We start from the raw sequence: 15,266 nt of genomic DNA, 5'->3' as shown, positions 1-15,266 counted from the left end.
GGGAATATGGCGATATGGCAGCGTGAAGACAAACAACTCTCCTCATAAAGTTCCAGACGACAGCAATATAGTTATCACTGGTGTTACAACATGCTTAGAGTGTCTGTATCCCATGGGATCACGTGTAGGGAATCTAACATGTCCCACCACTCATTCAAAGGGCAATCCCTCCCCCCTTGGCTAAAGGAGATAATTAGGTTTCTGGGCTTTAGGCAGAGCTACAGTGCTCTGCAACATTCACGTGTTTGAATTGAGTGTGTGTGTGTGTGTGTGTGTGTGTGTGTGTGTGTGTGTGTGTGTGTGTGTGTGTGTGTGCGTGTGCATGTGTGGATTCGTAGCTAGCTGATCAGTGTCATAGCAGGCCAAGGACCTCAATCCTCGAATCTGCACAACAACAACAACACAACAACTATGCCATTTTATGCCTTTTTTCTTATAATTGCAGAGCAATCGTCTCTCCAGGCTTTAGGATAAGTGTCACACCAGACTGGCCAATAGCAACACTCCTGTCCTTCTATCATGTAGGTTCTCCAGTACAAACTGTTTGGTTTAACACCAAATTAAACATTTATAAATGTGACAACATACTGTACCCCCAAATTATGAGTCTTAAGTCCACACCAATGCAACTCCTTGCAATGCCTTGCAACATGCAACTACTTGCAAGGAGTATCAACCAGTTGCATTGGTGGTGCGTTCTGGCCTTTAATATCTGCACACATTTGACTCAGTCTTAACCCAGTCTTTAGGACATTTTACAGAGTTTAGGGTCAAATAGTTTTGGTTGATGTGGATGGATCAGGACAGCACATCCCAGGGGGAAGATGGTAGAAACTATACACTGTGTTATCAAATGGTGCGCTACTCTTTCATGGCTGTAGGTAGACATTTAACTGCTTCCAGTTACTGTTATTAGGGCTTGCCTCCTGGCGGAGACCGTTTCTAGTTTTATATGGTTTGGCTGAGCTGCAGGGTTACGTCATTGTGCAGAGGTGATCCCAGTGCACCACACACACACACACACACACACACACACACACACACACATACACAGCTTCATGCGCGCGCACGAGCACACACCAACTTGTTAAATTGTGTTGGAACACCAGCACATACGGTGATAGTTTGATTTACAGCGTGTGCCAGTCCCCAAAGAGAAGTTTAATTTAATGAGGTAATTAAATGCTGGAAGGAAGCAGTCACACTTTGATTTATATACACGGACAAACAGGCAGACACAGACACGAACAAACACAAACAGGCCATCGCTTGACGGGCCGTGCGAGCTCCAAGGAGACACACACATCCTCTTGCTCTCTCTATCTGGAGACACGGGTCCATTCAGCTCTAAGCAGTTCAGGTGTCTCTGCTGTAAAAAGACAGGTCCTTCTCCCTGGACGGCCATTGTGTTCATTGCCTGCCTGCCTGATTGCCTGCCTGCCTCCACGACCCATTTTAACGGCTGGAACGCTCTTCGTGTTCAAGTACAGACTCACTGGGGAACTGCAAACATTACCTCTGTGCTACTCCAACTAACTGGGGCTGGCCCGGTGTCACTCCCCGTAAGCAGGCCACGCACGCGCACACGTGCACACACACGTGCACACACACACACACACACACACACACACACACACACACAGGGAACAAGCACTGGGGCTATGCATCAACGTGCCATGATAAATGCAGTCAAGAGACGGTGTATTAGTGGACGCAGCCCCTAAGGAGGAGCTGCCTTCATCAGTCATGTGGGGGGTAGGAGGAGTGGGGGAGATGACTGTACCGTAGGCCTCCCATCTGGTCCTAACTACGCAGCACACATTCAGCCTGAGCACCGTTCCCACCACAGCACAGCAGGATGTACAGTACAGTACAGTAGCAGAAGAGATCTATATACATTTGAAAATGTGACATTTTCTTGAAAAGATGCACCTAAAATGCCTAAAATAGGGACGCCTATTTTGAAAGTGATGATTTAGATGGCAATGATTTTAGTCATTATTGCTAAAACATTAACGTGTCCATTTTGACACTGGGCAGTGGATTTGGGGCAAAGACTTCAGTGTGTCTTTCTTCTAGTTTGAGACCTTTCGTTGTGGCCGGATTTTAGTAACATGCCTATGGTGGTGTAGTAGCTTTTGTCGCCGTAGTACGTTTTAAACCCTTTTCCTGGTGTTGTTGTGAACATAATATTAGAACCAGGCATGACATGGTTCTGACATGTTATATATCTACTAACTAACTAAACACATACATACGGAGAATGACATGTTTTAAAAAAAAGAAAGAAACAAGACTAAGTGCACACCTTTTGTGTGTATGTATCATGAGTAAGTACAGTATGTCTTGAATATATATACGCAATGGGGTTGGTTACTTTATTAGCTCACGTCGTGCGAGTACTGCAGGCAGGAGAGCCTGTCATGAGTCAACCATTATGAGCTGAGATGATGAGACAACCAGTACTGTACAGTCCACCAGTGCCTGGAACACCAACCGTCATCAACAAGCACATTTCCCCATGTGTATGACCTCTGTGTGCATGTACATGCACACGCATTATTTCATGCATGTGTGAATGGATGTGCGTGTGTTGGGTTCATGCAGTGGAGTTTATAATCAGGATCTACAAGCTCACAGTGTGTCACATTGTGATGCTTGGTGAGCTTGTAGATCAGCTATTTTTGGCGAGCAAAAACTTGCTGAAGCAGAGGTAACGATAGAATCCCCTTCGCCCTGAGGCCTACAGATGTGCACAAATAGGCAGATGGGCTTTGGCTGAGACAGCACATTCACTCACTCAATTCTCTCTCTCCCTCCCCCCCACACTCCTCCATGTGGAGGTCACGTTAGTTTTCCTGATCACATGTGGCTGAATCAAAGTTAGGAGAAAATGCAGAGGTGTCGAGTAAATCACACACGCACAATAAAAAAAGATTGCCTTGAAAAAGCGGGTAGGCTGGGAGATTGGCGGAAACGAATTGTGGTGAGAATTGGAGCGAGAGAGAGAGAGATGGACTGGAAAGCAGAGAGAGAGAGAGAGAGAGAGAGAGAGAGGGAGTAGCTTAGCGCTTAGCTCAATCCCAAAAAAGGAGAGCGGGAGAGATTTAAGTCCCTGGGGAATTTGAAAAGCTGCAGCAAACCAGTTGTGGCCATTAAGAGGCTTAATCTAAGAGGGTGCTGAAGCAGAGTTTTGCTGCGTGGGCTCCATCAGTATCATCCTTGACAGAGGTTACGCATAGGGAGAAGACAGAGGGGAGGGGCCACGGGGAGAGGAGGGGCCAAGGGGAGAAGGAGCCGTTGATCATAATGACAGCTGGACACCTTTTTCTAAAGGAGAATTAAACACTGACTTCTTGCGTGCGTGCATGTGCACAGAAACAAATGAATCATAAGACTCTCATTCTGCCGCTTGTGTTGCCCGGGCCATTTTCATTGGGGTAAAACGCCCACCAGTGTGTACACACACACACAAACGCCCGCCAGTGCACGCACGCACGCACACACACACACGCGCACGCGCACACGCACACACACACACACACACACACACACACACACACACACACACACACACACACACACACACACACACACACACACACACACACACACACACACACACACACACACACACACACACACACACACACACACACACACACACACACACGTTATACCCAATGGAAATCCACTAGAAAAGCAAGTTGCATACAGTCCTGGCCTGGGCGACACAAGTGGCCTATGATTCATTAGTTTCTTAATTAGTACATAACTATAAGCTCAAGTGTGTGAGTGGGCCTGACATGGAGTTATACGCATGCTGTGAAGCCTGTGATGAAACTCATTATCATGAAGCTGCAGATGTCTCCTAGGAGAGAAGGAGAGAGAGAGAGAGCGAAAAGGAAAGGAGGCAGTTGGATGGGAGGTGTTCTCTGCTGCGTTTGTGGGATTCTTTTCCTTTGTTTAATCCCTGTTCCTCTCTCCGTTGTTTGATTTGAATGTTTTTGCACAATGAAACGAGCAAAAAACACCTGCTGGGTATCACAGGTGTTTTCCGTGTGCACGACAATTCTACTTATCGCTTTAGATCTGTAAAGCCTGATTTTTTGCTTCGTTGCACATTGTGTCCTGCACCAAAAATAGCAGATCTACACGCTCACAATGCTGTTATATGTTAATATCGGACGATAATATCAGGGGGGTGATGTTATCGAACATATGCATGCATAGTATGCATGTATGCATTTGGTTAAAATGGGTAGGGTTTAAAAAAAGGCAAAAGCATGCTCTGTTGCACTGGCCTAAAAGTGGGTCCTTAAAAACTGCTTCAACTTCTGAGATGTATGTATGTATGTATTTAAAAGGGGGGTTGTGCTGCACCACCTGCATATCTCCCAGGTCTGTATTAGGTCTGCAGGGAGGTTTTGCCGAAGCCAAAATGCTTATGCACAGCAATTGTTGCTCATTGTACCGTATTGGAATTCAATGGCACTCTCTCACAGGGATCAGTGAACCATCTATAATAAGCAACACAGTGCATGTTTGTTCTCGCATCGCCAAAGCAAACATGAGGGGGAGTCACAACAACAATAAACACACAATTCACAGGTGTTTATTGTCACGTCATCCCAGGTTTGATTCCGGTTGAAGAGCTGCCTTTAAATCTTGCTTCCCCCCCCCCCCCCTCTCCATGCGGTCCTGTCCTAATGAAGCCAACCACACGCCCCTCCTAAAAACTGCTTTTGAGAGACACTTTTTGATCGCCTTTCTTTTTGCTCCCGATTCTGATCATTTGTTTTTGCTGATACCGAGTTGTCCTGATCGGATATTAATATTTTAATATGCCATATCACAATAGTAGGCCTACAATATCCAAAATCACAGACAATATCCAGTCTAATATCATGATATGGATATAAGGATTGATACTTTGATTGACTTTGATTTGAGATAGATATTTTTTTTGCTCCCGTTCCGATTCCGATCATTCGAAAATGACTTGATCGGCCCCGATTTCTGATCACGTGATCAGATCGGGACAACCCTAACACTAGCCTCGGAAACCCAGACGTTTTTATTTCAATTCGGTATAGAGTAGCGCAAACGTCAATCACACGCTGCTGATTTCGGATCGTCTGCACCTTTGTTAAATTGACGCGCACACACACACTACAGTCTCCTCTCTCTCTCCGTTGCTCTAATGAATTAGTCTCATGTCGCGCAGCTGCGTCTAGAATCGATCTCCCGAGGGATCCTGCCGGGAGCTGCCTATGACATAGAAACTAGAAAGCATAGGCTAACCTAACACTAACTGCTCCCGATGAACAAGTTGGTGCCTTGCATGTTATCCTCCACTGTCGGTGCGTGAATAATGAATATATGTGAGAATGCAGCGTGAATGTATTTGAGTCGTACATTAATGCTCTCTTTCTCTCTCTCTCTCTCTAGGAGGTATAAACAGGGCGGGGGCTGCAGTGCCAACGTTCTTGCGGAGCCCAGCCATGATGCAACCACACCTGGACATGAAACAGTTCCTGCAGTTTCCCATGGAGACTGCTCCACCTCCACACAGCATGGGCCTCTTCCACAACTTTAACACAGTGAGTTGACCATGTACACAGTATACACTCACAAATATGCAGAAGCACACGCACGCACGCCGCGCATTACATATTCCTGTACTACGACTGTACTACAGTACTAACGTAGGAAAATGTGTGTGGTTACCTGTTGGTTATTATTATACATTGTACATGAATGCATTTCATTGTATCCGTCTTAAATGTAAGGACCTCTAGAATTATGATAATGGTACAGTACAACTAACAACTCAATTTCTAGAAGATTTTAAATGTTCCATGAGTCAAAAGCAATGAATCACTATTTCAATAATCATTGTCTTTTATAATTTCAATGGGCATTCAGTATGAGTTTTTTCACCTGACAACGATGATCTGATTTCTGGGACCTGTCATGTCTGGAAACATGACGGGTTCTAATTACAGCGTGGCCATCATGTGATGCATCAGCATGACATATCTATAATGACATCTGACTATCTATGACATATCAATGAGGTATAACTCCAAATCCGGGCAAGTTTTCTGCCCGATTGACTAATATTTCTGAAAATATGAAAGCAATATGTGGAGGACTGTACAGTATGTAGGTAAGCTACTTCTGTGGTTTATCCGGCAGTGTGAACAAGACAATTGGCACTGACCGGTCTAGTGGTTTGCGAGAAATACACATTTTTATATTTAATTTATTATTTGTTTACACAATGTCGTAAAAATGAGTTATTTAGCAGTTAGCATGTAGCGCAGCATGAGTACACACACACACACATATTCATAGTTGCGGTAACTAAACCTCCCGTTTTGCACTCTTGCACGTGTCGGACTGACGGTCTCTGTCATCAAGGCAGTGAAACTGTCTCTGTCTCACACACACACACACACACACACACACACACACACACACACACACACACACACACACACACACACACACACACACACACACACACACACACACACACACACACACACACACACACACACACACACACACACACACACACACACACACACACACACCAAAGAGTATTCTATAGCCTACAGGATTCTACAGCTAAGCCTGTGTGAATTATGCAAATCACAGAGACTAGACGGTGAATGACACACGACATGCACACATAATTAACGCCCCATTTCTGCAGGCGGCAACAATAAAATATAATGCATGTCTAACCTATATTTGGGAGAAAGTGCCGTGTAGATTTGCTGTATGTATTTTAGGCAAGCAACACCATACAACAAAGTATACTGTAAATCTGGCTATCTCCATACTTCTACAGTACGCCTTATGTTTCGGTCACATAACTCACAAATAGATCGAGACCAATAATAGATTGAGCTCTATTTTATTTATAAAATGCAAATAGAAAGTGTGAATATTATATTTGATCTTGACTTCCAGGCTCTGTTATATACATTACTCCCTGCTCCGCACATTAGAATACGTTCCATTTCAGATCAGGGTGATATATTATGTACATCTATAACTAAACCACCCAGGCGAAAACATTTCATTAGTTTTTTCATAAATGAATGCCCCACTTCATCATACAAGTGTCGCACAATAGAACTGAGCAGTTAGTAAAGTAACTAAATACATTTACTTAAGTACAGGGGGTCCCTGGCATATTTTTTCAAATGGGGGGTCCCCAGGCTAAAATTAGTGCCAATTTGGGGGTCCTTGACATGAAAACGTTTGGGAACCAGCTGCTTGAGGACATACAAGGTTTCCGGCTGACAGCGACACTAGTACACTGTAGACATACTGTACAAGGTTTCCGGCTGACACTAGTACAGAAACCTTTCCAGCCCTGTGGACTTCAAACAGCCATTGGATGTAAATGCTTTGTTTGATGTCATGGATTCTCTTGGGGGTTTTCTCGGCGCTGAGGAGCTTTGCCGTTTGAGGTTGGAATTCCTTGTTCGGCGGGCCGTGACTGAACGAACGTTAACGTCCCGATCAGTTAGTGTCGTACCACTGGGATATTATTTACCATTTCATCTACTCAGCGTTAATGCGCCGCGTTCCAACCCCCAGACATTGGGGAACACAGACTGATCTTCTCTCTCTAGTCAGCAATATGTCAAACCAGCGGACTATATACTGTATATGTGCAGTATATAGACCAATGTAATTCCGGGGGATCACGGGCCTGTGACATGTAGTGTGTCATACTCGACTGCTATGCAGTGAGCCCTTGTCCTGTATGTGACCTGTGCCCTGAGTACATGTGTCACTACTACAGGGATAGTAACAGCAAACCACGCTAGTTCAAAGAGACCCATTAGCCACAGTTTTTAATAGCCCCCGCCCCCAGGAGACCAGTCAAATTGAACTCGGCAGCTTTGTAGATTCATAGTTGCAGTAACTAAACCTCCCGTTTTGCACTCTTGCACGTGTCGCACTGACGGTCTCTGTCATCAAGGCAGTGAAACTGTCTCTGACTCACACACACACACACACACACACACACACACACACACACACACACACACACACACACACACACACACACACACACACACACACACACACACACATACACACACACACACACACACACACACACTTCCCTCATGTCCAGTTCCACTGCAGAGCAGGTCGACAAGGACGTACAGTATTGTGTGTCTGTCAGTCAGTCAGAACTGAGGGGTGTTTTACCAGCCTCTGACCAGTAGATGGGGCCATAGGAGAGTGCAGCCTGACCTTATCAGCATCACCTAGGCATGGTGTTACCCTGAACACCAGACTGACTGACTGACTGACTGAGGAGGCTGTAGTGAACACCAGACTGACTGACTGACACTGAGGAGGCTGTGGTGAACACCAGACTGACTGACTGACACTGAGGAGGCTGTGGTGAACACCAGACTGACTGACTGACACTGAGGAGGCTGTGGTGAACACCAGACTGACTGTGGTGAACACCAGACTGACTGACACTGAGGAGACTGTGGTAAACACCAGACTGACTGACTGACACTGAGGAGGCTGTGGTGAACACCAGACTGACTGACTGACTGACACTGAGGAGGCTGTAGTGAACACCAGACTGACTGACTGACACTGAGGAGGCTGTGGTGAACACCAGACTGACTGTGGTGAACACCAGACTGACTGACACTGAGGAGACTGTGGTAAACACCAGACTGACTGACTGACACTGAGGAGGCTGTGGTGAACACCAGACTGACTGACTGACTGACACTGAGGAGGCTGTAGTGAACACCAGACTGACTGGTAAAAAAGGAAAGCAAGTCCGCACAACAGCTCTGCTCCACAGTGTTTTATTTATTTATTTATTTATATAACACATCAAATATTTAAAGATTTTTTTATGTACAGTAGCAAATGGGTTTTCTCAAGCCAGCACGTTTTGATACTTGATGTGGTGGATGCCTATATTGATGTTTTCACATGGGTGTGTCTAACAATTACCTGCCTTATCTATATGGTGGTCATGTAAACCCACTACACCTTTAAAGGGAGATTGTTATCAGATTGCCATCACCTGATGAAGGCCAGTCATGGCCGAACACTTTATGCTGGTGTTTGAATAAATAAAACACTGCGGAGCAGAGCTGTTGTGCGACTTCCTTTCCTTTTTTAGCTTAAAATCACACTTGTGTGAAGTGAGTCACATTAAAAGTCCATAGACTTGACTGCAACATGACATTCACAAGTGTGGTCCCGTTTTTTGGGAGAGGCATGCTTAAAGACAAACATTAAAAGTAGTACAGTAGAACGTTGAAAATAGCACATCGGCCACATAACCGCAGATAACGATCCATCATCCAAAAGGTTTAATAATGGCTGATGGATCAGCTGAAATATGTATGGGGTCTGGCTCTAATTCTGAAGTGTAAACTACAGGCTTGTGGTTACACTTAATGTAGCGTTGGGTATGTGTGTGTCCAGTACATGTTGTTATCACTAGTAGGCGAGTGACAGACACGCATAATAAACGGCCAGGAGGAAACGCACTGCCCCTCGGCTCCTCAGAACTACACTTGGTGTTTAAATTGGTATCGAGTGCTTGAGCTGACTTATATTGGAAGGCCTTGATTGAGTGTTCGCAGCCCTGTGTTCATTTTCATTTACTGGACATATTTTATGGGTTGCTAGGCTTTTAAGGGAGAGGAATGTGTGTGTGTGTGTGTGTGTGTGTGTGTGTACACAATGGAGGAGGCTCGTCCCCTACGCTGGGTTTGGCACAGTGTACAGGCCGCCGCCATTACCTCAAGGATATCAAACCTGCGTATTATATACTCTCCATGTTCTTACCTACGGGTAAATAGTTCCATTTCATCTTTTTCAGTGATATATCAGAAATACGTCCATGTTGTTCAGTGGTTCTCTCTCAAACGTATACATTTCAAGCAGCTAACTATGACAGTGTACGAATGGAAACAAATGGACCCCAACAGGTACGTTTGGTACCATTTGTACACTGTCAGTTACACACTTGTAAGGTTCAATTTAGAATCCCCTAACGAACCCCGAGAGAGTGCCTGGACCCCACTATGAGAACCACTGTCTCAGACTATGCCAGTAGTGGGGCTAATTTTCAATTTAGGAGACGCATTTAATCCAGAGCGATTTACAATAAGCAAGATCAAAGCCATCTAGGATCATACTAGATAAACTAGGGTATCTAACTGGGTGAAAAATAACAAACTAGCCCTGAATGTTGCCAAAACAAAAAGTATTGTTTTTGGCACCAGGCATATGCTTATTGGTGACCCTCAGCTGCACCTATCAATGTCAGGTATACCAATAGAACAGGTTAAGAAAACTAAACTGCTTGGAGTTCTACTGGACAGTGAATTGTCATGGTCGGACCATATTGATGGCATTGTAACTAAGATGGGTAGAGGTATAGCCATGGTCAGGAAGTGCTCCGCATACTTGACATCCTCAGTCATGGGTCAAGTGATGCAGTCATTGGTGTTTTGTCACCTTCATTATTGTCCTGTTGTATGGTCAGCGGCGACTCAAGCAGACCTGAACAAACTACAACTTGTTCAGAACCGAGCTGCTAGACTGGCACTTCATTGTTCTACTCGCACAAATATTGAATGTATGCATAAACGCCTGTCCTGGTTATCTGTCAAAAACAAACTCCATTGCAGTGTCCTCATGTTTGTTAGAAACACAATTTCTAATCAAACACCAGATTACTTTTTCAAACAGTTAGTAAAATCAAGTGACAGACATAATCATAACACCATGAATTGCAAGCCTCGGTCATTTATCCCTGCTCCAAAAACGAACCTCGATACATAATACAGTTATGTATCGATCAATATCATTTTGGAACATGTTACCACCTCACATTAACATAACACAACATAAATTATCTTTCAAATATGCTTTAAAGGAACACTTGCTACAGCTGACCACACATGACCATAATGTTATTCTCATTATGTTGCATTTAATTTTATAGAATAAATTGTAATTATGTAATTATTCTTGTACGTAACGTGGGTGACTGGTCTATTTGGCAGCCCGTTACCGCCACCTAGCAACATTATAGCCTTTTCATAAAGTGTGCGTTCTCGTGTAAAGGGTCAATACAAAATGAGAACGCAACGGGACTTTGACGTTTTATCTGGAGATGGTCACCGTGTAAAAGAGGCCTAAGTCCTATTCCGTACCTGGAAGGTGTGCGTGGCAGTGTGTATCGGTAAAGGTCGTGGCGACATCCTCGGTCCTCTGAACGCCGTCTCCACATCGCAGTCTGACGATCACGTCGTTGGCGTTCTGCTTCCAGTCCACAAACACATCTTGACAATAAGAAAAACACAAATTGACAATTTTACTCACAAGTAAAAGTTAAAACCTTTACCAGACGTGCCACTTAGACGTATTACTTTGTTGAGTGTATTTGTAATTACCGTATGTATTTTTTGTATGTATTTCATATGGACCCCAGGAAGATTAGCCGTTGCCACGGCGTCAGCTAATGGGGATCCATTCAATAAACAATAAACAATACCGTAAGTAAACAATAAGAACAGTACATTGAAACTATAAACACTAGAGGATGCTATAGAATACCAGATCAATAATGACCTGGCATCTACAGTACCGTCTAAATTACATTTTAGCCTTTGCATAATTAAGCCTGCAAGGTCGTAATGCTGTTATTCCTCACATTTTCTTCTCTATAAGTCCAACTATGCTGAGTTTGTACTGTCTTAACCCATTCTGACCGGGCACCCATTTTGGTGTTAGCATCATGTTATGCTTTACCTATTGAAAAATAGCAGATCTACAAGCTCATAGCGCGCCACCGAGTGGCGCGCTACGAGCTTGTAGGTCTGCTATTTTTGAAAAATTCGAAGAACGACTGACATTTTTAGAATCTGATCTCAGGTCAGAATGGGTTAATCAGACCAGTGTGTGTCCCGTGGAAACCTCGTATGAATCTGATCTCAGGTCAGAATGGGTTAATGAGACTGGTTGAGTGTTATTAGCCCCCATATGAGCATGGGCTCATCCAGAGCCCCGTACACACATCTAATGGCCCTCTAATGAGATTTGTCCTCTACCTGTCTGTCTGGCCCCATGCGCCTCCAGACAGTGACGGGGTGTCGGTCGGGGTTGAATTATTTATCTGCAAGCAGCTGGTGCCGGTATATATGGAAACGAGCACATACCGTACACACGGACGCACACACGCGTGCGCGAGCACGTCTCTGAATTGAGATGCCAGGCGCAACGCGGACTCGCTCAAGCTTAACCCATTCTGACCTGAGATCAGATTCATACGAGGTTTCCACTGGACACACACTGGTCTGATTAACACATTCTGACCTGAGATCAGATTCTAAAAATGTCAGTCGTTCTTCGATTTTTCAAAAATAGCAGACCTACAAGCTCGTAGCGCGCCACTCGGTGGCGCGCTATGAGCTTGTAGATCTGCTATTTTTTAATAGCTAAAGCATAACATGATGCTAACACCAAAATGGGTGCCCGGTCAGAATGGGTTAAAAGTTTGGAATTTCCGATGAAGGTGTCTAATCACGCGAAGCCGTGTGCAGACTTGTCGAAAACCCACCTGCAGTGGTGGGAAGTAACCAAGTATGTACTCAATACCGTACTTGCGTACAGTAAGTACAATTTTGAGGTATAGTTCTTCTTACTTCTACTTTACTGGAGTATTTCCAATTTTCAATACTTTTACTTCTGCTCCACTACGTCTCAGAGGCAACTATTGTACGTTTACTCCACTAAAATTATTTAGTTACTGGTTACTTTGTAGATTTGAATTATTATTCAAAGCATACATTAACCACTTCAGCCTATTTGAAAATTGCAGATCTATACGAGCTCATAACGCGTCGCATCTGCAATTGTAGAGCTTGTAGATCTTCTATTCCATAAGACTTTTATATATTTTTAGACGGGACATTCTGCATAACTAGTAATTTGGGTACTTTAAGTGCATTTTGATGCAAATACTTCTGAACTTTTTTTACTCAAGTACATTTTGAATTGAATTCTACTTACAGAATATTTCTATATTGCAGTATTGATACTTTTACTTAACCCTTTCAGGACGGGAACCCCTTTTGGTGTTTTAAGCTTTAATAATGTTATAATTTAGATATTGAAAAATAGCAGACCTACAAGCTCATATAGCGCGGCACCGAGTGCGCGTTACGAGCTTGTAGATCTGCTATTCTTGAAGAATCATGGAAGTGTGGCACAAATCTTTGAATAATATATTCTTTCAGAGCGAACGTTTTTAACTCAAATCTTTGCTTCCGGGGAGGTCCCTGGAACAACATATTTCCAGATGGGGGCCGGCGGGCCAATACATAGAATTTTGGGGGTTCCTTGACATAAAAATGTTTGAGAACGACTGACAGGATTTAAAAGGCATTTGTAGAATCGTCCTCAGGTCTAAATAATTTGAGTACTCCCCCCTCCACCCTCAACAACAGCCCCGGGTGGGTCTCTGACTTGAGTTGAACAGGGGAGCTGTTAAGTCCTCTCAGGACAGGCTTCAATAGACATATCCTGATTGATTAACACGTATGTGTGTGCGGAGAGATTAACCGCTTAGCTAATTAAGACATTAAAAAAGTCAATGTTCTCGTGCAGCAATTCAGTCCCACTCCTGATGTGCGTGTAATGAGGTCTCCCTCTCTAAGACTAAGTGCTCACACATGTGTGCACATTGTTGTCCAACAGTTTGATAGGTGATGAGGACAGTGGAGGGGGGTAGGGTTTATGCCTATATGTGTACGTATGTGTGTGCGTGCGTCTGCATGTGTGTGTGTGTGTGTGTCAAGGAGCAAATGCAGTTGGATTTTGTAGGTCAAAAGTTCTACCCGATGCTGACATTTGATAGATGGCTCAGAACAGAGGGAAGGAGGGAATGTGTGTGTGTGTGTGTGTGTGTGTGTGTGTGTGTGTGTGTGTGTGAGAGAAAGAGAGAGAGAGAGAGAGAGAGAGGGAGGGAGGTACTGTAATTGGGAGGGGGTCTGAGAACACACCACTTACTACATCTGGACAGAATGCATGAAAAAGCACGAGAGGGAAAGGGGAGGAGAGTCGCAGGAGAGAACTGTGAGGGAAAAGTACTACAAGGAAGCGTGAGAATGAGAGAGAGAGAGAGAGAGAGAGTGAGAGAGAGGAGGAGGCAGAGCGGAGCAGAGGAGACCGGCACTTGTTGAGGTGATGTGTCAGTGAAGACAGATAGAGAGAGAGAGAGAGAGAGAGAGAGAGACAGATTTGGGGAGAGCAGAACCCTCACAGCAAAGCGCTCCGGACCTTCCCTGGCAGGAGGAGGAACGCATAGACAACACAGCCCGGCGGCACAGATCACCGGGAGAGGACGCAACAGGAATATTCTGCCAATGCATCACTAAAGTACAGGTCCCGTTGTAGCCCCTATACGTTCAGCACTGACCCAAAAGAATAGAAAACAAACAAGTTGGGAGGCTGAATGAGCGAGGACAGAGCACTAGCGCACACTGTCAGTGTCACACAAGCGGAGACCCAGACACACAGCACCGACAGCAGCCACACACACACAGGAGGAACCATGCAGCTCCAAGCCCCCGCTGACACGGAGGAGAAGCAGGTGAGTGTGTGTGTGTGCCCCTCCAGGCCAAACGTTTAGCGACCCCCAGCGCTCGCTCGCACACATGCTCGCACGCACGATCGTGGAGATGTAGTCCAAAGGAGGCGACGGCCTATTTCACTGAGCGGTGTGTGTTGCAGTATAGTGTTGCTTCAAGGCCGCGGGCAGCAGCTCAGAAGAAGTCAAAGTTTGAGCTTCAAAAGGTTTTTTTTTTTCTTTTATCTACTGTGGCACAGGATCCACTACTGCTGCTGCTGTTGTTGCTGCCAGAGTGGTCCAACTGAGAGAGCCTGTGAACTCTGCATACCACCCCACTGCTGCTCACTGCTTCCACTCTGTGCTACAGTGCTGCTCAGTGTGTACACGGGTGACAGCGTTATTGACAAAAATGCATACAAATGAACATGTGTTTGTTTGTTTGTTTGTTTGTTTGTACAGATATCTGTTACAACAAGCAACAAGACAAAAACATTGTGGTCCATTGAGTGTAAATATGTGTGTAAACCGAGTGCCATGTGTTGGGGGCACTCACAGAGAATGTAATCTACATTTCTCTAGGGAGAGAGAGAGAGAGAGAGTGAGA

The 15,266-nt window shown here is 44.7% G+C and overlaps 1 protein-coding gene across 3 annotated transcripts in view; it reads left to right on the top strand.

The window, feature by feature from the left end:
- znf385a (zinc finger protein 385A) overlaps positions 1–15,266 on the top strand; it is a 116,285-nt gene that overhangs the window by 52,593 nt on the left and 48,426 nt on the right. For 2 of the 3 annotated variants that reach the window (XM_080764782.1, XM_080764781.1), the window contains one exon: positions 5,452–5,603. In XM_080764782.1, the coding sequence (XP_080620908.1) occupies positions 5,452–5,603 (152 nt within the window). Of the gene's footprint in view, positions 1–5,451; positions 5,604–14,215; positions 14,684–15,266 lie in introns of those variants that run through there. The other variant, XM_080764783.1, reaches the window with a different exon arrangement.

This window comes from Protomyctophum bolini (genome assembly GCF_963924005.1).
Source record: "Protomyctophum bolini genome assembly, chromosome: 5".
Lineage (NCBI taxonomy): Eukaryota > Metazoa > Chordata > Actinopteri > Myctophiformes > Myctophidae > Protomyctophum > Protomyctophum bolini.
The sequence above is the reverse complement of the archived record's forward strand: the minus strand, read 5'-3'. Positions and strand labels throughout refer to the sequence as shown.